General features: G+C 41.7%; 1 protein-coding gene across 2 annotated transcripts; it reads left to right on the forward strand.

Annotated features, from left to right (window-relative positions):
• The first annotated feature begins 572 nt into the window (after positions 1 to 572).
• LOC110526588 (glucose-6-phosphate isomerase) lies at positions 573 to 15,451 on the forward strand. 2 transcript variants are annotated; one of them, XR_005052239.1, is made up of 19 exons: positions 573 to 766; positions 1,546 to 1,636; positions 1,826 to 1,894; positions 2,092 to 2,211; positions 2,425 to 2,508; positions 2,665 to 2,811; positions 3,286 to 3,357; positions 3,462 to 3,506; positions 3,622 to 3,675; positions 6,396 to 6,456; positions 6,618 to 6,661; positions 6,758 to 6,910; positions 7,268 to 7,397; positions 7,607 to 7,683; positions 13,338 to 13,466; positions 13,757 to 13,832; positions 13,951 to 14,017; positions 14,220 to 14,567; positions 14,647 to 15,451. XR_005052239.1 is itself a non-coding variant. In XM_021607687.2 (18 exons), exons 1-18 carry the CDS (start codon positions 648 to 650, stop codon positions 14,341 to 14,343), a joined length of 1,662 nt encoding a protein of 553 aa, XP_021463362.2. In that variant the 5' UTR covers positions 573 to 647; the 3' UTR covers positions 14,344 to 15,451. The 2 variants fall into 2 exon arrangements, 1 of the variants encoding a protein (XP_021463362.2); XM_021607687.2 differs by having other exon boundaries at positions 14,220 to 15,451.
• Positions 15,452 to 26,816: the final 11,365 nt, after the last annotated feature.

Consider the following 26,816-nt stretch of genomic DNA (forward strand, 5'->3'; position numbering starts at 1 on the left):
TATCCGCCCTCTAGTGGTCTTTTTAAACTGAATAGGTGAAGTATCACTTATCAAACACTAGCGTGCGACAAAGATTCGACACTAACATGTCTCTCACTGGACGAGACGCACTTACGTGGTCCACACATTGATGCTGTTCTAATAATATAATTATCACCCGGAGCTACAATATTCATCATTAATTGAGATTTCCCTTGGTCCTATGTTTAAAAACATAATTTAAAAAAAATAGTATCACATCTGGAGGCAATTATAGTTTATTAATTAGATTTTAATGGTGTGCACTGACGTTTATGTAACTTTAGAAGTTGTATTCAATTATTCAATGATAGTGTTGTCACTCCATTTTATAAATGACAGTGTGACGTTTTTTTGTCATGGAATTTGGTAAAACTACTCTATGTCATGAATTGTAAGTTCAGTCGGTTGGTAATGTTATGGACTTAGCTACACAACATAGTCTTGATCGCTGCTTTACTGATACAGTATGTGTGGCTGTGCTGCACGATCAGAGGTATCGTGTTATTATAGGAGGGGCAAGTGTAGCGGGTTGGTTGCCCTTCAAAAGCCTCTCCTCTCGCGCCTTACGGTCTCACTCAGCCAGGGTAGTTGAGCTGAAAGGACCGCGCCCAACACATATCGACACCATGGGACTCACACACGACCCAACCTTCCAGAAACTGGAGAAATGGTACCATGAACATGCTCTGCACCTCAACATGAGGAAGATGTTTGAGGAAGACAAGGAGAGATTCCACAAATTCAGGTATCTTTATGGTTGGCATTTATTTTGAAACTGTCAGTGTTCATTTGTTGAAGATACACACAGTATTCTTATTCTCAAAAACATTATTACATCACCAGTATAAAATGTGATTTAAATTAAAATGATGTCCATCAGAAAATGTTGTCTTCACTTCAGGCTATTACCTTTAGACATAGGCTAAAAGCACATACTGTGTCATCATAAACAGATGCCACTGCCAATAAAAAAAACTACCATACAATTTGAGATCTTTGCAATTCATTCAGGTGCAACTGTCTCCTTCCCCAAAATATGAAGTAGTGCCTTTTATCAGAGTAGCTTATGGGCTTCCACACCATAAAAAATGCACAGCACTGTCACTGTATGTAGACTTGTGAACTCTGAACTCTCTTCATGTACTGCTAGTGATGTGCAGGTTTGTTGTCTGATGTCTGTCTGTATTGTAATAACCCTAACCTTAAGTGCATTACAAGCACTTCTACATACACAAGCAAACAGTAGAATTTGGATACCCTGCTTGCCTTGGAATTATAAATAAGTGGCTTCAGTTTTCAATTGGGCTACCCCTCAAATTCACTACAAAATGCTTGTGGTGAAACAAAACAGATTTATATTTGTTTCATGGTAAAGGGCTGTTTGATTTTGTAACTTGTGGGCAAAAGGTTATTGAGCTAATTGCCTAAATCCAGAAACAGACAGAATTACATATAGAATCCCTCATTTAATAGGATCTCTGTGGAAACAGATCACTCACTGTCAAATGTTCTGTGTCTGAATAGCACAACGCTGAAGACAGATCATGGAGACATTCTGATTGATTACTCTAAGAATCTCATCACTGAGGATGTCATGAAGATGTTGGTCGAACTGGTAAATCGTTGCTTCTCTATCATTATGATTCAAATAACACAACAATTACAAATAGCCATACTGTATTTGGCATTTACCTACAGTCATTATAAAAACAGTCTTCTTCTGCTGTGCGTCCAGTACCCCGTCAACCTTTCTGACATGGAAGGCCCATTTGCCCACCAATAGATGTATATATGTTTTCTCTAGGGCAAGTCGAGGGGGATTGAGGCCACCAGGGACAAGATGTTCCATGGAGACAAGATCAACTTCACTGAGGTGCGTATCTGAGCTTTAGCCTGAGCGTGGTTTATTATCAATGTTATTATCATTGTGATAATGAATGGCCAAATGTAACACACCTGACACCTCCTCAGAAATAGGCTTGAAACAAATCAATGGCACTACATACATTTGCTGTAATTCTTATATCAGTGTGTGTGTCCTTACTGTATCTTCTCCACCTGTTTGGTTAGGGTCGTGCTGTGCTCCACGTGGCTCTGAGGAACCGCTCCAACCATCCCATCATGGTTGACGGACATGATGTGATGCCTGAGGTCAACAAAGTCCTGGAGAAGATGAAGGGCTTCTGCCACGTGAGTGGGAGCTGACCCAAGGGTCTCAATTTCGTAATAATCCCCCAAATCGCTTAGTGAGACCGTTTGTATTTCCAATTTGAATAGTTACAGTACCGTTTATACATAGATTTGCTAGCTATCTCCCTGTGGCATTCAAGGCATAACAAATTAAATTTGACTGAACTGTGTAGGCACTTTATTCAATGGTCTACTCGTTTGTGTCTGGTGTAGAAAGTTCGCAGTGGCGAGTGGAAGGGCTGGACTGGAAAGTCCATCACAGACGTTGTCAACGTCGGCATTGGTGGATCGGACCTGGTAAGTAAAATTTTCAACGTATCATTTGTTAAAGTGTCAATATTTTATTTATATTTTTTATTTAACCTTTATTTAACTAGGCAATATGATGTTTCACTATTGGGTGTGAAAGCTACCTCTGCCATCACTGTGTATTTGTTGTGTCTTCTTTGCCAGGGTCCTCTAATGGTGACTGAGGCTCTGAAGAACTACTCCAAGGGAGGTCCCCGTGTGCATTTTGTCTCCAACATTGACGGCACACACATCGCCAAAACCCTTGCTGAGCTCAATGCTGAGACCACCCTGTTCATCGTGGCCTCCAAGGTGCCTGCTTTTAATTGTCTTTACCATACCAGTGCATTCACTGGTTTTATTGTTTTGTCTGAACACTTGAGAGAGAGATATTCTTCTTCAATATTGGTCAAAAAAAATGACAAGAAAGACATACAAAAAGACATTGACAAAGAGCAAAGAAACTGCATCTGATAATATGGAAACTCATAAAGTTCCACTCAGCTTTAGGAGCAACAGTTGTTTGATACAATGGACGTTTCCATTGAAACAAAGGTATCAGTTGGTGCTGCATGCCATGTTGTACCTTCTCTCCTATGCCTCTGTAGAGTGGTAGCCAAAATTATGTCTGAATGGCTTTCCTATTGTCACCCAGCCCTGAGAATTGATGAAGAGATTAGCATGAACTGTTAGTGGTTTAGTACAGTACACAGTAGCCTAAACACACATTAGAAATGCAATGTCTTTGGTGTTACTGTAGTGATCTAACTGTCTGTCCCTTTTCAGACTTTCACCACCCAAGAGACCATCACCAACGCAGAGTCTGCCAAGGAATGGTTCATTGAGCACGCTAAAGATGTGGGTAGCCTTTTTACCTTCATAAAAATACAGGGAAAGGAGTTGAATTCTATTACCGAAGATGAATGCAAAGTATGTTAAATTAAACCTTGTCTTCTTTACAGAAATCTGCTGTTGCCAAGCACTTTGTGGCGCTCTCCACTGCCGGCGTAAGTTCTTATTTTTGCAATACACCATCATAAATGCAGTGATATGCTCTGCATGTGTTTCTGTAAAATAAAATAACATTCTAATTCTGTTCTTTCTATCTCCTCTCTTCTGCAGCCTTTAGTGAAGGCCTTTGGCATTGATCCTGACAACATGTTTGGCTTCTGGGATGTGAGTGCATGTTATCGGATGATGCAGAATATGTCATGTGTGCAGTGCATTTGGGGTAGTACAGTGCTCTTCCTGCAATCACCGGCTTTTGACGGGGGACTTAGGCAACGACTATAAATAGCATAGACTTCTGACCTGTGAAGTAGGTGCCTGGGCTCACAGGCTGGCAGCTGTGGGGTAATCAGAAGCCGCACTCTCCAGCTCTGCCCTCAAAGAGTATTATATTATTGGTAGCGACCTTCTCCCTTGGAGAGGTTACTGTAAAGGCTGGGTCACATCAAAGGTCAGAAAGCTACATTTAGTTACATTGTTGGTATTTAAAGGGTAACGGCTCTAACATGCCGTGCCCTTTCACGTCTGAGTAAAGATAGCTGCTTGCTCTCAGAAGTAATATGTATAAAAGGCAGTGGTGTGTATTCATGGATACCAAGGGAAGCCAGGCTTCCCCAAAAATGGACCAAGAAAAAATATTTACTCTACTCTGTGTTTCATAAATTTCCTTCAATTTGCAAGAGGCTGAGAAAGCATCCGAGTGAACGAAACAGCGCCCCCTCTGTCTCAGCATGTGTAGCATATATCTGAAAAGCCTTGAATTGTGGCATCTCATTGTCCTGTTGTCCTCTGGTGGCTAGATAGCTAGGTAAAATCATCCCTTTCCTAAATTAGCCATCGATGGAAATAGGGATTTGGACTTGTGGTTTTACTTAATTTTCTGTTCTGGTCAGTGACTATAACAGCGATTCTGACCTAATCATAAATTCATACATTGTTCCCATGGCCTGAGAGGATGGAAGTTCAACATGTAGCTAGATGTAGTATGGTAATGTTAACTAGCTGGCCTGGCATATCGTTGCCCATGAAAGGAAGTTAGGCTAGCGAGCAAGTATGTTAGCTAGGTGGCCTAGGACAACAAAACTAAAAGCGTGTACTGTCATAGACCGTTTAGGCAACATAAAAGAGGAGGATGGCATTAGCGTTTCTCAACACGTAGGGTGAGTCAACATGTTTTTTATACTCACACACACACACCAGTGGCGATTCTAGACCATTTCAACTGGGGGGGGGCCAAGCTGGGGCCAGTTGTACTGTTAGAGGGGCCAATTACATTAGACGTTATTGTTGTCATATCGTTTTCTTCACTGCATTGCAGGCATAAGCAGGCAAAAGACCATGTTCATAATCATCATCGTTGCCACTGTCTAATAACGGATGTAAAAAAACAACGATAGCAAAAATTAGTTATGTAAAAATTATATCATACTCCACATTTAGGGGGGCCACAAGGGGGTCCAAAATTCACAGGGGCACTGCCCCCCCCCCCCCCCCCACACACACACACACACACACAGACAGAGAGAGAGATAAATCATCACCATGGACAGCCACATCATATTTAACTTACGTTGAATGGACTAATCGTTTCTTGTATCTTTTAGTTGTCAATGTATTATACTAAGAATAGGTGATTCGATGATGTTGAAATGTTGAAGTTGAAATGGTGCTGGAATAGTGGAGGCAGCTCCTGTTTTCTTTGCGACTTGCAGTAACTCTGTGTTCTAAATCAATAGTTTAGTAGTTCGAAAATGTTTGAACTACCAGATTATAGAGCAAAAAACGCAATTATCACAACACATAGATTGTAATATGGCTTTTTTTCTGGATTGGCTTCCCCGGGGATTTTACCCACACACCACTACTGATTATAGGTGGTATTCACATTGAAAATAATTATGAGAAGTGAGAATATTTAGAAGTTGGGGTCTGCCTTTTCATATATAGGCCTACCCGGCTATTTGTGACTTATTACACACTGTTTATTATATTATTAACCAAATGAAGTGCTGTGTAATATGGGTGTCACTTTCGTTATAGCGATGAGACCAAGGCGCCGCGTGATGTGAATACATCTTCTATTTTAATGAAACGAAGAACACTTCAACAAACTTACAAAAACGCAAAGCTATATAGAATAAGTGCAGACACAGGCAACTAATACATAGACAATCACCCACAAATTACCCAAGGATTATGGCTGCCTAAATATGGTTCCCAATAAGAGACAACGATAAACAGCCGCCTCTAATTGAGAACCAATCTAGGCAACCATAGACATACAAAACACCTAGACTAGTAAACAACCCCATAAACATACAAAAACCCTAGACAGGACAAAAACACAACAAACCACCCCTTGTCAAACCCTGACCTAACCAAAATAATAAAGAAAACAAAGATAACTAAGGTCAGGGCGTGACAATGGGGGATTCATTCTCTGCAGTGGGCTGAAATGTGTCACCACAGATAGATAAGGGTTAATGGTAAGGAATTTCAAGACAATGGTATGGAATTTTTAGAGGCTTGGGGCCTCTTTCTGGGGCAAGCTGTAGGGCCAAGTGAGAATGGGCACAGTTCCCCGTATCTGTGTCACATTCAATTACGTAAGCTTCAGAGTGCTCTGAGGTTTCTGAATCTTCTCAGGACACCACCAGACACCAATGAATATAAAATACATAGACCAGAATGCACAGCACTGAAATAGTAAAGTAATTTCACTAAGAGTCACGTTTCTGAGTTACATAACATTGGTGTTAGGGTCACTACATTTTGGGGGGGGGGAAATACATGTTGCATATTCAAAGATTTACTGTGAAAATGATTAAGCTCAAGAAATGTTTGTTGATATTGTGCACATTTCTAACCAGATTGTTGCTGTGTTTTAGTGGGTTGGTGGACGTTATTCCCTGTGGTCTTGTATTGGATTGTCCATTGCTCTGCACATCGGTATGTACATTATGTTGTAGGTTTATTCTCCCAGTTTAGATATTCTAATGCTTTGATCAGCTGCCTGTACTCTACCTGAGTAGAATAACCTTTGTAATCAGTTGGTAAAAGGAGATATTTGAAGTATAACTCAAAGTCTCTGTTATTTTCTTTCTTCCCAGGCTATGACAACTTTGAGAAGCTTCTAGAAGGGGCTCACTGGATGGTAAGTACAGCCAATTATTCTCACTGTCCATAGACTTGGAAACTTTTCTATTGGTCAGATGAATACGTGTGAGTTGACCCCCTCTTGTTCCTGTAGGACAACCATTTCAAAACAGCCCCTGTGGAGAAGAACGCTCCCATGCTCCTGGCTCTGCTGGGTGTCTGGTACATCAACTTCTTCCAGGCCGAGACCCACGCCATGCTGCCTTATGACCAGTACATGCACCGATTCGCTGCCTACTTCCAGCAGGTCCGTCAGTCACTACCTGGGTTAAGAGCCTTTACCAGGGTTAAGAGTCATTTCCACAGTTAAGACATGACTGAGTGTAACATAAGTAAACAGCCAAAGCAAAACACAGTGAAGAATGTGTCAGTCTACTTTGGCAATTTACTATAAATACTATAAAAATGTATACACCCACTCCTTGTCCTGAAGGTAGGCTGTGGTCAGATATATTGTCAGATTTGTATTGATCAAATGAAAATGTGTTTTACTGTGCATACTAAGTCAAGGTTAAATAGCCTGATGATAATGTTGTTTTAGTATTAGTTTAAATTGGAACTGAAACGGAACACCGAAGATGTTCAATTCATGTGGTGTCTATAGGGTGACATGGAGTCCAATGGAAAGTACATCACTATCCATGGCAAACGTGTCAACTACCATACTGGCCCCATCGTATGGGGAGAGCCTGGCACCAACGGACAGCACGCCTTCTACCAGCTCATTCACCAAGGTACTGCCTCCTTAAAGGAACTGTCCAGTTAAAATCTGACTTTTAAAAGTTCATATTCTCTTAACTCATACCCAAATAATGTTGCTGACTGGTCCATAAGCTCTTCAACATAATGATTAATGGTCAGCTGAAATGGATGAGTATGTATGTTATGGAAGAGTAATATGTTATTAGTCACAGATGCAGTGTTACTGCTGTGTCCTCCACAGGAACTCGCATGGTCCCCGCTGACTTCCTCATCCCTGCCCAGACACAGCACCCCATCAGGGAAAGTAAGCACCATAAGGTAGGCTACCCCTACAGGACACATCTTCCAGCACTACCAACCCACTGGGAACCAACTGGTTAAATCAACATTGTTTCAATGTAATTTGAACAATTTGTCAAGGTATTGTGATGTGTATTCTACGTGTAAAATATACTGGATCTAAAATATGTTGAATTTGTACCTTTTTAAAACAACGTCAGATCTTCTTCAAAACAATAGGCTGGGCAGCACCTCCTACTGGAGAATGTATCTATCTGCAGCTACCCTTTGACCTCCCATCCAGGGTTTTAACCAAACCCAGCACTGCTTAGCTATGATATTTGTTACGGACAATTACCAATATGCTATTGTGAGAATGATTGTTGAGAGATCTCCTCTTAAAAACTAATTAGATTTACTGTTGCTGTCAAGTCATTCCAAAGGGAAGGTTTAAGAAAGCAAATAAACAACAAAAGAATTCACCTTTATTTAACAAGGTAGGCTAGTTGAGAACAAGTTCTCATTTACTGCAACCTGGCCAAGATAAAGCAAAGCAGTGCGACACAAACAACAACACAGAGTTACACATGGAATAAACAAGCATACAGTCAATAATACAATAGAGAAAGTCTATATACAGTGTGTGCAAATAATGTATAAGAGGGGTGAGGCAATAAATAGGCTATTGTGGTGAATTAAACACGGGTGATAGATGAGTGTGCATGTAGCAAAGATGATTGTGCAAGTAGCGGTACTGGGGTGCAAAGGAGCAAAATAAATAAAATGAATAACAATATGGTGATGAGGTAGTTGGATGGGCTATTTACAGATTGGCTATGTACAGGTGCAGTGATCTGTGAGCTGCTCTGACAGCTGGTGCTTAAAGCTAGAGAGGGAGGTGTGAGTCTCCAGTGATTTTTGCAGTTCGTTCCAGTCATTGGCAGCAGAGAACTGGAAGGAAAGCCGGCTGAAGGAGGAATTGGCTTTGGTGACCAGTGAAATGTACCTGCGGGTGGGTGCTGCTATGGTGACCAGTGAGCTGAGATAAGGCTGGGCTTTACCTAGCAACAACGTATAGATGACCTGGAGCCAGAGGGTTTGACTACGAGTATGAAGCGAGGGCCAGCCAACGAGAGTGCGTGCTGCGGGTGGGTGCTGCTATGGTGACCAGTGAGCTGAGATAAGGCTGGGCTTTACCTAGCAACAACTTATAGATTACCTGGAGCAAGGGGGTTTGGCGACGAGTATGAAGCGAGGGCCAGCCAACGAGAGCATACAGGTCACAGTGGTGGGTAGTATATGGGGCTTTGGTGACAAAACAGATGGCACAGTGATAGACTGCATCCAATTTACTGAGTAGAGTGTTGGAGGCTATTTTGTAAATGACATCGCCAAAGTCAAGGATCGGTAGCATAGTCAGTTTTACTAGGGTATGTTTGGCAGCATGAGTGAAGGATGCTTTGTTGCGAAATAGGAAGCCAATTCTAGATTTAATTTTGGATTGGAGATGCTTAATGTGAGTCTGGAAGGAGAGTTTACAGTCTAACCAGACACCTAGGTATTTGTAGTTGTCCACATATTCTAAGTCAGAACCGTCCAGAGTAGTGATGCTGGACGGGTGGGTAGGTGTGGGCATCGATCGGTTGAAGAGCATGCATTTAGTTTTGCTTGCATTTAAGAGCAGTTGGAGGCCACAGAAGGAGAGTTGTATGTCATTGAAGCTCGTCTGGAGGTTAGTTAACACAGTGTCAAAAGAAGGCCCAGAAGTATACAGAATGGTGTTATCTGCATAGAGGTGGATCAGAGAATCACCAGCAGCAAGAGCGATATCATTGATGTATACAGAGAAAATAGTCGGCCGAGGATTGAACCCTGTGGCTCCCCCATAGAGACTGCCAGAGGTCCGGACAACAGGCCCTCCGATTTGAAACACAACTCTGTCAGAGAAGTAGTTGGTGAACCAGGCGAGGCAGTCATTTGAGAAATCAAGGCTGTTGAGTCTGCCGATAAGAATGTGGTGATTAACAGAGTCGAAAACCTTGGCCAGGTCAATGAAGACAGCTGCACAGTATTGTCTTTTATCGATGGTGGTTATGATATCGTTTAGGACCATGAGCGTGGCTGAGGTGCACCCATGACCAGCTCGGAAACCAGATTGCATAGCGGAGAAGTTATGGTGGGATTCGAAATGGTTGGTGATCTGTTTGCTAACTTAGCTTTCGAAGACCTCAGAAAGGCAGGGTATGATAGTTAGAGGTCTGTAGCAGTTTGGGTCTAGAGTGTCTCCCTTTGAAGAGGGGGATGACCGCAGCAGCATTCCAATCTTTGGGGATCTCAGACAATACGAAAGAGTTTGAACAAGCTAGTAATAGGGGTTGCAACAATTTCAGCTTTTAATTTTAGGAAGAGAGAGTCCAGATTGTCTAGCCCTGCTCATTTGTAGGGGTCCAGATTTTGTAGCTCTTTCAGAACATCACCTATCTGGATTTGGGTGAAGGATAATTGGGGAGGCAAGTTGCAGTGAGGGGTGCAGGGCTGTTGACCGGGGTAGGGGTAGCCAGGGGTAGCCTTATTTAAGATGGTGAGGAAAGCACTTTTAAAGAATAACCAGGCATCCTCTACTGATGGAATGAGGTCAATATCCTTCCAGGATACCCGGGCCAGGTCGATTAGAAAGGCCTGCTCGCTGAAGTGTTTTAGGGAAAGTTTGACAGTGATGAGGGGTGGTCGCTTGACCGCAGACCCATTATGGACGGAGGAAATGAGGCAGTGATCGCTGAGATCCTAGTTGAAGACAGCAGAGGTGTATTTGGAGGGCAGGTTGGTTAGGATGATACCGATGAGGGTACCCGTGTTTACAGATTTAGGGTTGTACCTGGTGGGTTCATTGATAATTTGTGTGAGATTGAGAGAATCAAAATTAGATTGTAGGATGACCGGGGTGTTAAGCATGTCCCAGTTTAGGTCACCTAATAGCACGATCTCTGAAGATAGATGGGGGGCAATCAATTCGCATATGGTGTCCAGGGCACAGCTGGGGGAAGAAGGTGGTCTATAGCAACGGTAAGAGACTTGTAGAGACCTGGATAGTAAGACAGAACTCTGCAGGCTATCCCTGCAGTAACTCCGCCCCCTTTGGCAGTACTATCTTGTCGGAAAATGTTATAGTTAGGGATGGAAATTTCAAGGTTTTTGGTGGTCTTCCTAAGCCAGGATTCAGACACAGCTAGGACATCCGGGTTGGCAGAGTGTGCTAGGACAGTGAATAAAAAAAACTTAGGGAGGAGGCTTCTAATGTTAACATGCATGAAACCAAGACTTTTACGGTTACAGAAGTCAACAAATGAGAGCGCCTGGGCAATGGGAGTGGAGGTAGGCACTGCAGGGTCTGGATTAACCTCCACATTACCAGAGAAATAGAGGAGGAGTAGGATAAGGGTACGGCTAAGGCTAAAAGAACTGGTCGTCTAGTACGTTCAGAACAGAGAGTAAAAGGAGCAGATTTCTGGGCATGGTAGAATAGATTCATGGCATAATATACAGACAAAGGTATGGTAGGATGTGAATACAGTGGGGATAAACCTGTGGATAAACCTTCATAGTGATGATGAAAGAGATATTGTCTCTAGACAAGCTAGCGGGCCGGGGCTAGCAAGCTAGCAGAAGGGCCTTTGAGGGACGTCGTGACGGAAGATAGTCTGTTGTGGCCCCCTCATGCTGTTACGTCGGCAGACGGATCAGCAGGGCTCCGTGTGGTAAAACCAGGCCAATTGGCAAAATAGGTTTAGTGGCCAAAGAATTTGTCCAATGGGCCTCTTAAAGCTAACAGTCCGATGTGCTCTAGACAGCTAGCAGGCCGCGGATAGCAGATGGGCATTCAGGGGACGTCGCGACGGAGGAGCCAGTTGAGAGACCCCCTCGGGCGAATCACGTCGGTAGTCCAGTCGTGATGGGTCGGTGGGGGTCCATGCCAATCGGCAAAATAGGTATTGAAGCCCAAGGAGTGGCTGATGGACTTCTTCGGCTAGCCGGGAATTGGGCCTAGCAAGGCAAGCTCCAGGCTAATTGGTTCTTGCTTCGGGACAGAGGCGTATGAAATGTGACCATACTTTACCACTCATATATCATCAATGATGCTATTTAGGACTATATAGCATTCTCAAAATATTAAACAGCTATTGTTTTAATTCAAATCCAGAATTCAACTAAAAATAGACCATACAATAGGCCTTGGATTTCAAGCAGTGGTTGATTTCAAATGTAATGATATTTAGTGATATTGAATTGTGTTTGGTTGTCAACGCTTCCAACATTTTGAAGGAGATGTACCTTCTGCTTGGATAGTTCCACCTGTGCCATTGACATAGTCTGGCTTGTCTACAAATGAATAATTGATATATTGGATTCACATCTCCATCTCAACCAAAAATCTAAGTTAAAGAATAGGACTAAATCAAATCAAACTTTATTTCAAAGCATTAAAAGTTTGAATTTATTTGATTTAGTCCAATTCATTAATTTAGATTTTTGGTTGAGATGGAGATGTAATCCAGCATATCAATTATTCATTTGTAGACAAACAAAAATTAAAGCCAGACTAAGTAGTGGCAAAGATGGAACTATCTGCAATGAAGATAAGTCTCCTTCAAATGTTGATATCAGGCTGCATTGACAACCAAACACAATTCAACATCACTTTTCACATACAATAAATACTGTAGCCTATTATTAACTTGTTGACAAGTTAACAAATGATATGTTGCATTCACGTCTCCAACTCAGCCAAAAAGTTAAAGAATGGGATTAAGACAGTGGCTCAGATGGAGCTATCCAGGCAGTAGATACATCTCCTTTTAAATATTGATATTTGGTTGCGTTGTCAACCAAACAAAATTCAATACTACTTTTGTAATATACTAAATAGCTTAAAGTTAAGGCTTTCTTACAAACTAAGGTAACATTAAACCTTAAAATGAGTAACACATCCAAGGCCACATTATGAAGTTACTGTCACCATACATTTCTTCTTACTGTATGTAATCATATAAAACATGCATGTTGCTGTAATAATCTGTATAGAATCTCAAACCGTATTGTTCTCTTGCACCATGTACATTTAAAATAGTCTCAACTTCCATCCAGGCCATTTGGTTCAGCTATTAGATGAAGCACAGTAATAACACATTCATCTGTTGTATAAATAAACAAAATATATGTCAGTGTATTCCTAATTAGACATTTCCTGTGCTTTTAAATGGATGAAAGCGCAATGACAGACATTTGGGTGACGACTAAACCAAAAATCAGATATTGTTTTTCCATTGGAATTTGGTTAAGCTTTTATGTAGATGGTTGAAAGCAGAGTGATAACACTTTGGAAATTCAACAAACCTCTGATTGTCTTTTTGAGTGGGTGAATATAGGTTGTAATCTAATTGATCAACATCTCAACCAAATATTACCCAATTATCCACATTGAAATGACGTGGTGTCAGTGGGAATAATCTGGGAGTAAATACCTTCCCATTCAGTGACTGAACTAATCATTCAGTTATTCAAGTGATGCCTACTTTTACTGTTTATCTGACAAAAGAACCTATGCAGTGTTCATGCTGTGTGATACTAGGGATAATGCACAGGGATAATGTCATAATGGGATAATGCCTTACCTGTTGTATCCTCTGTGTCTGTAGATCCTGATGGCCAACTTCCTGGCCCAGACTGAGGCTCTGATGAAAGGAAAGACCACAGAGGAGGCTAAGAAGGAACTGGAGGCCGGCGGCCTGACAGGAGAGGCCTTGGAAACCATTCTGCCACACAAAGTTAGTGAGAGCAGATCCCTCATGGCGCAAGTCCACTGCAGCCCCAGTCCGGCCTAAAACTTTATATGGGCTTAAACCCTGTTGTTATACTGGGGAGATTGTGTGTCTATTGCTAGGGCAGACACTGTCGCTCTGATAGGGATGTGCGTCCTCCTAGTGGACAAAATAAGTTTTGCATCAGGATGGAAGAAGCTTCAAACAGGGTGCAACACTGTATAATTACAAGTATGCAACAACTGTCTTACAACAGGTTGTGTGATATAAAATGTTTCCTCTTGTTCTGCTGTAAGGTATTCCAAGGAAACAAGCCAACCAACTCTATTGTCTTCAAGAAGCTGAACCCATTCACACTGGGAGCACTTATTGGTAAGAGCTGAATATGGACCTGTGAACCAACAACCAATGATATTTGAAATATTGATCAAAATAATGTATTTACTTGTTATGCTCCCAGTAACAATGTATGGTGTTGTTTGTTTCACAGCCATGTATGAACACAAGATCTTTGTCCAGGGTGTTATGTGGGAGATCAACAGTTTTGACCAGTGGGGGTAAGTGTGACTATTTGAAACCAAGCTCCTCGATAATGTGTAGTCTATGACAGATTACACACAGAGCCTTTATCCTATGAAATTGTACACAAAAATGTTTCACTGACATTCTATTCTGTCTACTCTGGTGAGTTTTCTGGTGACATTCTATTCTATTCCGTCCATTATTATCTATCTCTCTCTCTCTCTCTATCTATCTCAGAGTTGAGCTGGGTAAGGCTTTGTGTAAGAAGATCGAGCCTGAGCTGCATGGCTCCAACGAGGTCCACTCTCACGACTCCTCCACCAACGGGCTCATTAACTTTATCAAGAAGAACCACGTCTAACCTGCCCACCACCGTCATCCATCCTCCCTGTCCTGCCCCCCTGCTGATGGGGGTGTCTGGGCTGTAGTGAAGGTAGACTCACTGCAGCATGTGTCACCATGCAGAGGAGTAGAAGCACTTTCTATGTCTGTAATCATCTGTCTGCGTCCTGTCTGTTTGTTGTGACATCGGACTGTATTTTACATACTGTTGTATGTTTAAGCAATAAGGCCCGAGTCGGTGTGGTATATGGCCAATATACCACGGCTAAGGGCTCTTAGGCGATACGCAACGCGGAGTGCCTGGACACAGCTCTTAGTCGTGGTATATTAGCCATATACCACAAATCCCTGAGGTGCCTTATTGCTATTATAAACTGGTTGCCAACGTAATTAGAAGGGTAAAAATAAATGTTTTGTCATACCTGTGGTATACTGTCTGATGTATCAGCCAATCAGCATTCAGGGTTTGAACCACCCAGTTTATAGTTATGGGTTTACCACTGTAAAGGGGAACGCTACTGTAGAGTGAGCCTGTGGAGGGGAGTGTAAACTACATCCCAGACTATCCCACTCCACTTATGGGGAGTAAAGCTTTTAATTAACATCTTTACACCAATCTATTGTCTGTGTCCTTAGTTGATTCTAGCCTGCATTCTGTTCAGAAGTTTGCAGTTGCAGACAATCCTAGAGGATAATGATGCATTTATGTATGAATAATGGAACCCACTTTCAAACCACACTCTCAATAAATCCAATGAGTTTTACTCATAGGGGAATGAAAGTGTTCCTTTATGTCCAAACCATCACTAGATGGCATTAGAGGACCCCAGATTTGGCCCAGTATAAACCAAACCAGCCTCAGATCAAATCACTGCTGTGCTTATTCTCTGGAACACAGGGTCAGAGGTCAATCTATCTCCTATATTTTCCATCCCCACAAATCCCCAGACATCAGACTGTTAACTAGCATCCATACTCAGAGAAAAACAAACAGCAGGCAGAAATACATCTGGAAAACATCATGTGATATGCAGGCCCCTCAATGTGAGACAGTTTAATCATCATTAAGCTCTATGATATGTGACTAAAACTCCATTAAACAAAATACTCTGTGAATTTCAAACAAACCATGTCTCATCCTAATTTCTGCTTGAACATTACAGATTACTTTGCTGTGCAATGCACAAATATGTCTCATCATAAATACAGCAAGTACATTACCATGATGTTGTATGCAAGAATACACTGAGTGTACAAACGATTAAGAACACCTTCCTAATATTGAGTTTCACCCCCTTTAGCCCTCAGAACAGCCTCAATTCATCGGACATGGACTCTACAAGGTGTCGAAAGTGTTCCACACGGATGCTGGCCCATGTTGACTCAATTGCTTCCCACAGTTGTGTCAAGTTGGCTGGATGTCCTTTGGGTGGGGGACCATTTTTGATACACACAGGAAACGTATGTGTGAAAAACCCAGCAGTTTTACAGGTCTTGACACACTCAAATCGGTGTGCCTGGCACCTACTACCATACCCCGTTCAAAGGCACTTAAATATTTTGTCTTGCCAATTCACCCTCTGAATGGCACACATACATAATCCATGTCTCAATAGTCTCAAGGCTTAAAAATCATTCTTTAACCTGTCTCCTCCCCTTCATCTACACACTGATGGAAGGTGTGGAAGGTGACATCAATAAGAGATCATAGCTTTCACCTGGATTCACCTGATCAGTCTTTGTCATGGAAGAGCAGGTGTCCCTAATGTTTTGAATGCCCAGTGTATGTCTCATCATAAGACCAGCAAGTACATTACAGATGACTTTGCTCCGCACATGCTTTTTCCATAATACTGTATGCAAGAATATGTGATGTTTGTTTCAACCAACCTAGAAGTACTATATTTCTCTGTTCCAAACGGCTCCTGGTTATAATTTATTGAGTGCCAAAGAGCACAAAGAGAAAAACCCAGGGACCCAAGACACTGTGATGGGCTCAGCAATCCTGTTGCTTGGCAACAACTCTATACTTCAATCATAACTTAGCCTGAGTTATTTCAGGCTCAGTGGCACAGAATATAACAAGCGAGTTTTGATATCATTTTGGAGCTTGAGAGAGAGAGAAAATGTTTCTTGATTTATATGTGCACCTGCTTGTTCAGGGAGAAAGTATTTGAGTAAGTAGTCTGCCGAATAGCCTACCAACCCATTCTAGGACACATGCACTTTTCAAGTTACATTCAGGAATGCAGCTCAAACTGTTCCATTGAAACCATGAATTTTGAACATGAATACGACTGCCAGTTCAGAGCATGTTCCTGAGATGTTTCAAGAACAATGTCTACTGCATTCCCCCACATTCCCCCTGCATGCTTTATTGGTTGACCTGTCAGTCATTCTCACTGAGGCCTGTTTAAGAGTTGCCCCTCAACCTCCAACACCACGGTCGCCAAGGCAACGTCACCCCTCCAGTCTGTACACACATTCCCAAGTTCACAGAGGTGACAGAAAGTAGGACCTGGGAGTGGATCTGTGTTAACTGGCTATTAGCCAGCTGGGGTTTGTGTTTGTCTATACCTCATCATCACTTGAGAGATGATTTGAATTCCTGTTGTTAAGCTATGTGCTTAACAATGAGGACTAGCACAAACCTCCTGGAATATTTTGAAGTCAATACTGTATGTACGACACATTTCTGCATGTGTAACACGTACCATGAAAACTTAATGCTGAGGAGAAGTTCACCCTGCAGTTCGACAGTTATGTTTGCTAGTCACTTGAACTTTGCAGGAATGCCATTGATCAAATATGATCTCATGTCTCAACACACTTTCCATGGGATATTTATTTTCTAAGGCAAATATTACTCCTGAAATACTTGCAAAGCAAACTCACAGATTCCTCTCTTATAACCCAGATGTTGTCCCTCTCATTTTCTCAGTTGGTCTCCAGTCTAAATCTGCTATTGACAACCCTCACATGGCGGACCCTCAGCCTACAGCTGTAAAAAGGGTCCATTTAGTCAGGTCCTGTTCCATATTTCCCATGGCTACTAGAGTTATATAAAGGTTAGTCTAAGTGCGTGGGCAGGCATTGCTCCTCGTCATCATATTGCTGACTAGTATAAAATATAGGGGGACAGTGGAAACAGTGGAGCTGTGGGCCTGAGGCTCTGGGTGGTCCCTGGCATTGTGGATCCCAGTCTACCAGGGGTGGCAGTGATATTGTCAGTCACATCTCTGAGACATACTGTACATGCCAGGTTTTTATGACCCCCATGACAATCAACTTTTTGACTTGATTTCTGCCAAACTACCAGATAGACAGCTGTGGCTTGTTTAGTCTCACAGGCCCGTGGCCGCCTCTCCGTCATTTATTCAAGCCATGTGATTTTGAAGTGAAGAGTAAATCGACTTGAGCCTTCAGTTGGCGTTCTATCGCTCCAGCACGGTGACGTTGTTGATGGTCATAGAGGACAGTAATGAAAATTGATATTAACATGTCAGAGGTCACACCCTGATGTTTAACTAGTTAAGTATTTAACATCTAACACATTTCATTGGTTAACTTTTAGATATAACACCACAGACTAACGTGTCTGTAACCATAGAATCATGTTGGGTATGGTCATTCTGTTGTGTGCATATTTCAGCCTGGGCTCCTGGTGGTGGAGGGATCTCTGTGCTCCAGAGGGAAGGCTTCCTTTGTATGGTGTAACAGATCTCACCTCACAGTGGGTCCCTGGGGCTCCAGCTATACCGCACACACAGAGCTCCCTGAGTAACAGGGCGGTACCCTCACACACACACATAAAGAGTGCTTTGTGCCCAAACTCCTGGAGCTGTCAACCAACACCAGAGTTCTTCCTCACGAAGACTGAACTGAACATAACTGTTCAGAAGCGCTCAGCTCGGCTGATCAGTTGGGGACAGACTGTTCTGCTGTTTATGCCTACACATATTCAGTACAGTACATATCCATACTGAATTATACCTGAGCATGTCTCAGTCATAACAGATTACAATGACATTGAGTGTGATTTATCTGGATGGGTTGAGGTGTATTTTAGGAGACTTGGTAAGAACCTCACACGTCCTCCTCCGCGTCTGACCCTGGATGAGCTCTATTGTAAGTACATATTTTACCAGTGAAATCTACCTGCCCACTCATTCACCAATACAGTCTGAAAGAGAGATGGCGTGAGGGGATAACAGTAGTTAAATGATCTACTTCCAGTTCCTGTAATCCTGGCCAATGCAATGCCTATCCATTATCCATTACACAGAACAACCAAACGGCAGAAGTAAATACATTTTGGTGAGTATACATTTTTAAAATTATATGAAGGTGGTCTCTGCCACTGAACCTGTCCTTGGAACCATCCCAACACTCTAGTCCAGTGGGTCAGTTTGTATGCTTTCTATCTCAACCCTGTGCTGACCTTCATTTTCTGTACTGGCCCTGATAAACATTTTCCCAATCCGTGTTAGCTCTAGGCTCTGTTCTGTCACAACCAACCGCTCCTGAATTCCAGGCCTGCTGACTGACCAACCTCAGGCCTTCACAGCCTTTGTTCTGGACTTCAGAGGGGGAATACCTCAAAATCAAAAGCAGCACATTTCCTGTTCAACAATGATTCTGTTCACTACTTTAAAAGCAAAGTCAGGCAATTCAGTTTGTATGACAAATATAAACCGCTCTACACTCAGAATAGCATTAATTGTGTATGCTGATGGTATTCTCTGTACACTTGACAGAGAATCAAGGCATTGTTGCCATGGCGCCTTTATGGCAGCCTAGGCTGATTGCGCTGCTATTTTCATTGTAATTTATTGGATGGAATCGTCCAGTAACCAAAAAAGTGTTAAACAAATCTAAATGTATTTTATATTTGAGATTCTTCAAAGTAGCCACCCTTTGCCTTGATGACAGTTTTGCACACTCTTGGCATTCTCTCAACCACCTTCATGAGGTAGTCACCTGGAATGCATTTCAATTAACAGGTGTGCCTTGTTAAAAGTTCATTTGTGTAATTTATTTAATGTGTTTGAGACAATCAGTTGTGTTGTGACAAGGTAGGGGTGGTATGCAGAAGATCGCCTTATTTGGTCAAATAAGCAAAGAGAAACGACAGTCCATCCTTACTTTAAGACATGAAGGTCAGTCAATGCGGAAAATTAAGACATTTTTACAGTTCTTCAAGTGCAGTCGTAAAAACCAAGCGCCATGATGAAACTGGCTCTCATGAGGACCATCACAGGAAAGGAAGACCCAGAGTTACCTCTGCTGCAGAGGATAAATTCATTAGAATAACTGTGCACCTCAGATTGCAGTACAAATAAATGCTTCACAGAGTTCAAGTTTCAAGCCCCCTTAAAACCAACACAGTCTCTTTTAAGACAGTTTTCTGAGCTGATCACCTCTCTGTGTTCTACCCTCTTCAATGTTGTTATCCAAGTTGATTTCAACTTTGATTGATTCCTTTGATTCAAGAAAATGTTCCTATAGCACTGACATCCTGACTTCCTTGGAGCCAACAACTCCACACAATCGTGGACATACCCCAGACCTCGTTATCACTGGAGAAGTCCCTGCCTCAGACCTGGATATACATGAGGTAGGTGTATCTGATGATAGAGATGTGACAATGTCTGTGAGTACTCCTGCACTTCAGCTCCGGCCAAGCACACTATTAAATTCAGAAACATCAAATCCCTTGACACGTCCGTCTTCCAGGAGTCTGGTTTCCCTGCCCTACAAGCTGATGTCATGAGTCCACCCCTGATGAGATGGTTAACCTATATAATAGCGCTCTAAGGAACAAGTTAAACAGCCTAGCCCCTGAAAAAACATGTAAAGTCTTCCATCATCAGTCATCTCCTCCCCCCTACAGACTCTGGCCATCCCACAGCAACTACCGAACAACACAACATATTTACTGAGTTCTTCAAGGCTAAAATCAACACCATCCAAAAGAACATTGTATCCTCCAACCCTAATCTCACTCTGGCTCCTACCCCACCACCCATATCTGGTCATCCTCTTAGTGACTTTGCCTTGACTTTGCCACCCTTTGCCTTGATGACAGCTTTGCACACTCTCAACCAGCTTCACCTGGAATGCTTTTCCAACAGTCTTGAAGGAGTTGCCACATATTCTGAGTACTTGTTGGCTGCTTTTCATTCATTATGTGGTCCAACTCATCCCAAACCATCTCAATTTGGTTGAGCTTGGGTGATTGTGGAGGCCAGGTCATCTGATGCAGCACTCCATCACTTTCCTTCTTGGTCAAATAGCCCTTACACAGCCTGGAGGTGTGTTGGGTCATTGTGCTGTTGAAAAATAAATGATAGTCCAACTAAGCGCAAACCAGATGAGATGGTGTATCACTGCAGAATGCTGTGGTAGCCATGCTGGATAAGTGTGCCTTGAATTCTAAATAAATCACTGACAGTGTCACCAGCAAAGCACCCCCACACCATCACACCTCCTCCTCCATGCTTCATGGTGGGAACCACACATGCGGAGATCTTTCACAAAGACACGCCGGTTGGAACCAAAAATCTCAAATTTGGACTCATCAGACCAAAGGACAGATTTCCACTTGTCTAATGTCCGTTGTACATATGTCCTGGCCCAAGCAAGTCTTTTATTCTTATTGGTGTCCTTTAGTAGTAGTTTCTTTGCAGCAATTCGAACACGAAGGCCTGATTCACTCAGTCTCAAAAGCATAATGAAGGAAAGAAATTCCACAAATAAACTTTTAACAAGGTACACCTGTTAATTGAAATGCATTTCAGGTGACTACCTCATGAAGCTGGTTGAGAGAATGCCAAGAGTGTGCAAAGCTGTCATCAAGGCAAAGGGAAGAATTCTGGCCCTACATGATTCCATATGTGTTATTTACTAGTTTTGATGTCTTCACTATTATTCTGCAATGTAGAAAATAGTACAAATAAAGAGAAACCCTTGAATGAATAGTGGTGTCCAAACTTTTGACTGGTACAGTAAGTGCTGCTTTCAACACTGTAGATCATACCATTCTACTGCAGAGCCTCAGAAAGGCATCTGTGGGACTGCCCTAAACTGGTTCACCTCCTACTTCTCTAACCACAAGCAGTACTTCCCCCTTGGTGAGGAAAGATCAGGAGTCCACCATAACCTGCGGTGTCCAACAAGGGTCGGTGCTAGGACCCATTCTCTTCCTGCTCTCACTTGGCCAGATCTTCAGACAACACAGTGTCCAATTTCACTACGCAGACGACACACGTTTACATTAAAACACTGACACAACATCTGCTCTGTCAACCTTGTCCAACTGTCTGGAAGAGATTAAATACTGGATGCAGAATAACTTCCTCCAACTCAACAACAGTAAGACAGAGGTAATGCTGATAGGCACCCCACAGCAGATCACCAACTCCTGCAGCATCTTCCCTGCCGTATATGGCCACATCATTCACCTCTCCTCAGTCATCATCAACCTGGGTGTGAAATTCGACCCTGCTCTCTCCTTCAATGCCCACATTAGTCCACCTAAGACCCTATCTCACCACTTCTGATGCAGAAAAGCTTATCCATGCATTTGTTTTCTCCAGAATTGATTATGGGAATGCAGTATTTGGGGGCTTGCCTTTACACTCAATTCATACATTACAGCTCATTCAAAACAGTGCTGCATGGCTTCTGACACAAACAAAAAGTCTGCCCACATCACCCCATCCTTGCTGACCTCCATTGGCTGCCTGTCCCTCAAATAATTGACTTTAAAATTAAATTATCCTCCTGTTCTACAAAGCCCTAAATGGGGTATGTACTCTCCCCCTATGAACCTCCATACACCCTATGGTCAGGGCAAGCCAAAATGCTTCATGCGCCCAGGACCCGGCTCCGGACAATGGAAGACTGTGCCTTTTCCTCCCACGCACCATGCCTTTGGAACTCCCTTCCTGACAATCTCAGGGCCGATCAGACATCTGAGGCTTTTAAAGAAGGGCTTAAGACACATTTTCATTGGCTGGCCTACCCTTCTTCCTAGACTTTGATTGTTGCTTTTATGATTTGGCTATATACAGTGCATTGGGAAAGAAATTCCACATTTTTTTACGTTACAGCTTTATTCTAAAATGTATTAAATTGTTTATTTCCCTCATCAATCTACACACAATAACCCATCCCTACGGTGAAGCAGGGTAGTGGCAGCATCATGTTGTGGGGATATTTGCAGGGACTGGGAGACTAGTCAGGATCAAGGAAAAGATGAACAGAGCAAAGTACAGAGAGATCCTTGATGGAAACTCAGGACCTCAGACTGAGCACTCAGGACCTCAGACTGAGGTGATGTTCATCTTCCAACAAGAAAACGATCTTAAGCACACAGCCAAGACAACGTAAGAGTGGCTTCGGGACAAGTCTCTGAATGTCCTTGGGTGACCCAGCCAGAGGCTGAACCCGATTTAACATCTCTGGAGAGACCTGAAAATACCTGTGCAGAGACGCTCCCCATACAACCTGACAGAGCTTGAGAGGAGCTGCAGAGAAGAATGGGAGAAACTATACAAATACAGGTGTGCCAAGCTTGTAGCGTAATACCCAAGGAGACTCAAGGCTGTAATCGCTGCCAAAGGTGCTTCAACAAAGTACTGAGTAAAGGGTCTGAATACTTATGTAAATGTCATATTTCAGTTTTTGTATGTTTTTTGCCAACATTTCTAAAAAACTGTTTTTGCTTTGACATTATGGGGTATTGTGTGTAGATTGATGAGGAAAATAAACAATTTAATCAATTTTAGAATAAAGCTGTAAAGTAACAAAATGTGAAAAAAGTCAAGGGGCCTGAATACTTTCCGAATGCACTGTACAGTGAGCTCTAAAAGTATTGGGACAGTGAAACGTTTTTGTTTTGGCTCTGTACTCTGTACTCCAGCACTTTGGGTTTGAAATTATAGTAATAATAATCCTTTATTACATTTGAAAAGCACTTTTCATTACAGAAGAAAAATCTCAAAGTACATAAAATAAAAGATAAAATAGAAATCTAAAATCGGGTGAACCGTTTAGAAATTACAGCACTTTTTGTACATTGTCCCCCCCATTTTAGGGGACCATATTCCTAGAACAAAATGACTACATCAGGTTTGACTCTAAAAACTTGTTTGCTGTTTGTGTTGGTTGTGTTTCAGATTATTTTGTGCCCAATAGAAATTAATGGTAAATAATGTATTGTGTCATTTTGGAGTCACTTTTATTGTAAATAAGAATATAATATGTTTCTAAACACTATTACATTAATGCGGATGCTACCATAATTACAGATAGTCCTGAATGAATCTGAATAATTATGAGTGAAGAAAGTTGAAGACACACAAATATCATACCACCAAGACATGCTAACCTCCCCCCATTACATTTTTGGAGGATGATATTTATGCCTCTGTAACTTTCATTTCATCATTATTCACGATTATCTGTAATCATGGTAGCATCCACATTAATATAGAAGTGTTTGGAAACATATTATATTCTTATTTACAATAAAAGTGACTCCAAAATGACAATACATTATTTACCATTAATTTCTATTGGGCACAAAATAATCTGAAACACAACCAAAACAAACAGGAAATGAATCCAACAAATTTGTTGTCACAAGGTTGATGTAGTCAATGTCTGCTAGGAATATGGGACCAAATACTAAACTTTTGACTTCTTCAATACACATACTGTATAAGTGAATTTGTCCCAATACATTTGGTCCCATTAAATAGGGGGACTATGTACAAAAGGACTGTAATTTCTAAACGGTTCACCTGGTATGGAAGAAAATACCTTTAAATTAAAGCTGACAGTCTGCACTTAAACCCCATAGTCATTGTATTATTTATATTTTATTTTATGCACTTTGAGATTTTTCATCTATAATGAAAAGTTCTTTACATATATAAAAGTAATATTCCTTCTCTATAAACATCTAAATCATGAGCATGACATGACCCAAATGAAGGAATACAAATCATCTCAGAGAATCTCATGCTGCAATCACAGCAAATAGTGAATATTTATTTTAATTTTAAAATATCTGATTATGTGATTATTTCTGACCTAATGTGATGCCAAAAGATCAATGATAAATTGTCAAGTGGGATGACACACACTTAACAACCTCAGAGACTGTCACAAAGAAAAATATATCAACCACCACTTCTTTGCAAGCCAAATCTCCATAGGCCCAATGTGTGACTGTGAGGTATTTGTAGTGTACTTGAGGTGGCTCCTCCAGGCGTGTGGTTATTGTGAGGTATTATAGAGTTGGGGGATTCACTTAATAGTTTAAGAGGAGCATTACAGTAACCATCCTACTTTATGCTCCAATTGGCACAAATGTAGTCCGTCTTAAATCCTCTCACTTGTACAATAGGAAACCGCGGGGGTGCCATCTTCTTGTTCATCTCGACAGTTTGCTAATTTGATTCAGTTTATAATCCCTGTAGTGTTATTTAAACCTGATTATAGACAGAAAACAAAGGGTAAATGTGCAGAAACAGACCCGGAGCAGATTGTCTGTGTGTGTGTTAGATGCTTCTATCTCATTTTAAGATTCAGAACTTGTTGAGTGAATTGATGGTCAACTCCAACTCATCTTAACTAAAATTTAGTAACCATAAGAAGCCCAGTAGTGAGGGTCTTGGGCTGTAAGTATCAAGCGTGTCAGAATGGGAGTGCTGATTTAGGATCAGTTGTGCCTTATAGATCACAATGGGCAAAAGGGAAAACGATGTCAGCAATTGCAGTCTGAGATGCTTGATACATATGGCCTCTGATTCCAGTAAAGTGCAGATGGACTGTTTACTTCCAGAGCCAACAACACCCCAGAGAATACCCTATCAGTGATGACTGTCAGGACCAGAGCTATCATACTGTACATACCACGGTGGGGGCTGCCCTCTGCTCTACTCTCTGAGGGATCCTCCATCACACGACTTGCTGGAGAGACTTGCGTGCGAGTATGTAATTACACACCACAATTACAGTAGCTCTGATCTGACGATGATATCTTTCTAGAACAAACATCTGAGTACACAGAGGTAACTGGAAGGCATGAACAGCAGCATGGGACTTTCATCCAGAGCTGGGATTTTTCATCTTTGTAAGCATCCATCTTCTCCACAGGGAGACAAGGCAAGGCCATGGGAAAGTCAGTTGTCCATATCACTATCAAGTTCAGGCTAAATCCTTCCCACATCCTTCCCAAGTTTACCACATTTCGTTGCTGATTTATGTCCAATGGCAGCACTACATTACAGCATGCAATAAAATGGTAATAACATGGTAATAGTATGGTAACAAGGTATTTGTGTTGTAGTTCAACAAAATGCCATCATTTGGATAGAAATTATCATGACTTCACATACAACAAAAAAGACATCATCATTTGGTTTAAGTTAGCTACAAAACCACTTTATTTAAAAAGCAGATTATATAATCTACAGTTAAATGATACGTCCCGATTTTTAATACATTAAATAACTTTAGACTTTTTCATGTTTAGATAAATAAATCTAGTTTCCTTTTTTATGAACCATCTAGGTAATCAAACACTTATACAAAAGCGATACAAAAGTGATGTGACAGAGGTGTCATATGTGCTTATTGAAAACTACTGATAGGAGAGAGAGGTCTTCACTTTCAGAGTGATTTATGAGGATGAAAGAAAAACTAGCCTCTATGCACAGGTCTGGGGAAACTAGCTGTGTGCTATGCAATAGAAATGGAACTGAAGTAGTATTTTTTAAAAGAGGTGTATTAAGACAACATTAAAGGGGATCAACTCTTGTCAAGTCTAAACATTTTCTGCTTTAATGAAAAATGATTTGAGATTGATGAGTGGGTCTTATTGTACTATTCAAACTACAGTTCAGAAAATGCCATTGCCTCATTCTTCAAGTGTATTACACATTCCTTGACTAGGAGTCACATCATACTATGCTGAGATTCAGTTTATCTACCATCAAAGGGAATTTCCCAGCAAAAACATGTACTCCAGGGATACTAGCCTTTTCACTTCTGTAAATGTACAACTGGGAGCAGAGCAAAAATTAAACAACAGTTTGCCAAACATACACTAATAATTACATTCCAAAGAATCTCATCGAGGGATACATCAGAAAGCACATGATGCCTGTGTCGGCCACGCCTCTCCGTAATCTCTACGTCAGCCTCCTTGTCTGTTAGATTCAGTAGTATGAGAGGACAGTTCCTCTGACTAGGCTACTGTGAGCAGGTACTGGGTAGGCCTGAGTCAGAGCCTTAACCCATCCTTTCTGTTGGAGAGAGATTGAGAGAGCATGGGTCGTTTTGTGGAGCTGGATGGCCGTTGTCCTGCTCACTCAACAAGGTACATGCACCATGGCACTGCCACTGGTGCACACACACACACACACACACACACACACACACTGAGTATACCAAACATTAAGAACACCTTCCTAATAT

This window comes from Oncorhynchus mykiss, chromosome 6 (genome assembly GCF_013265735.2).
Source record: "Oncorhynchus mykiss isolate Arlee chromosome 6, USDA_OmykA_1.1, whole genome shotgun sequence".
Lineage (NCBI taxonomy): Eukaryota > Metazoa > Chordata > Actinopteri > Salmoniformes > Salmonidae > Oncorhynchus > Oncorhynchus mykiss.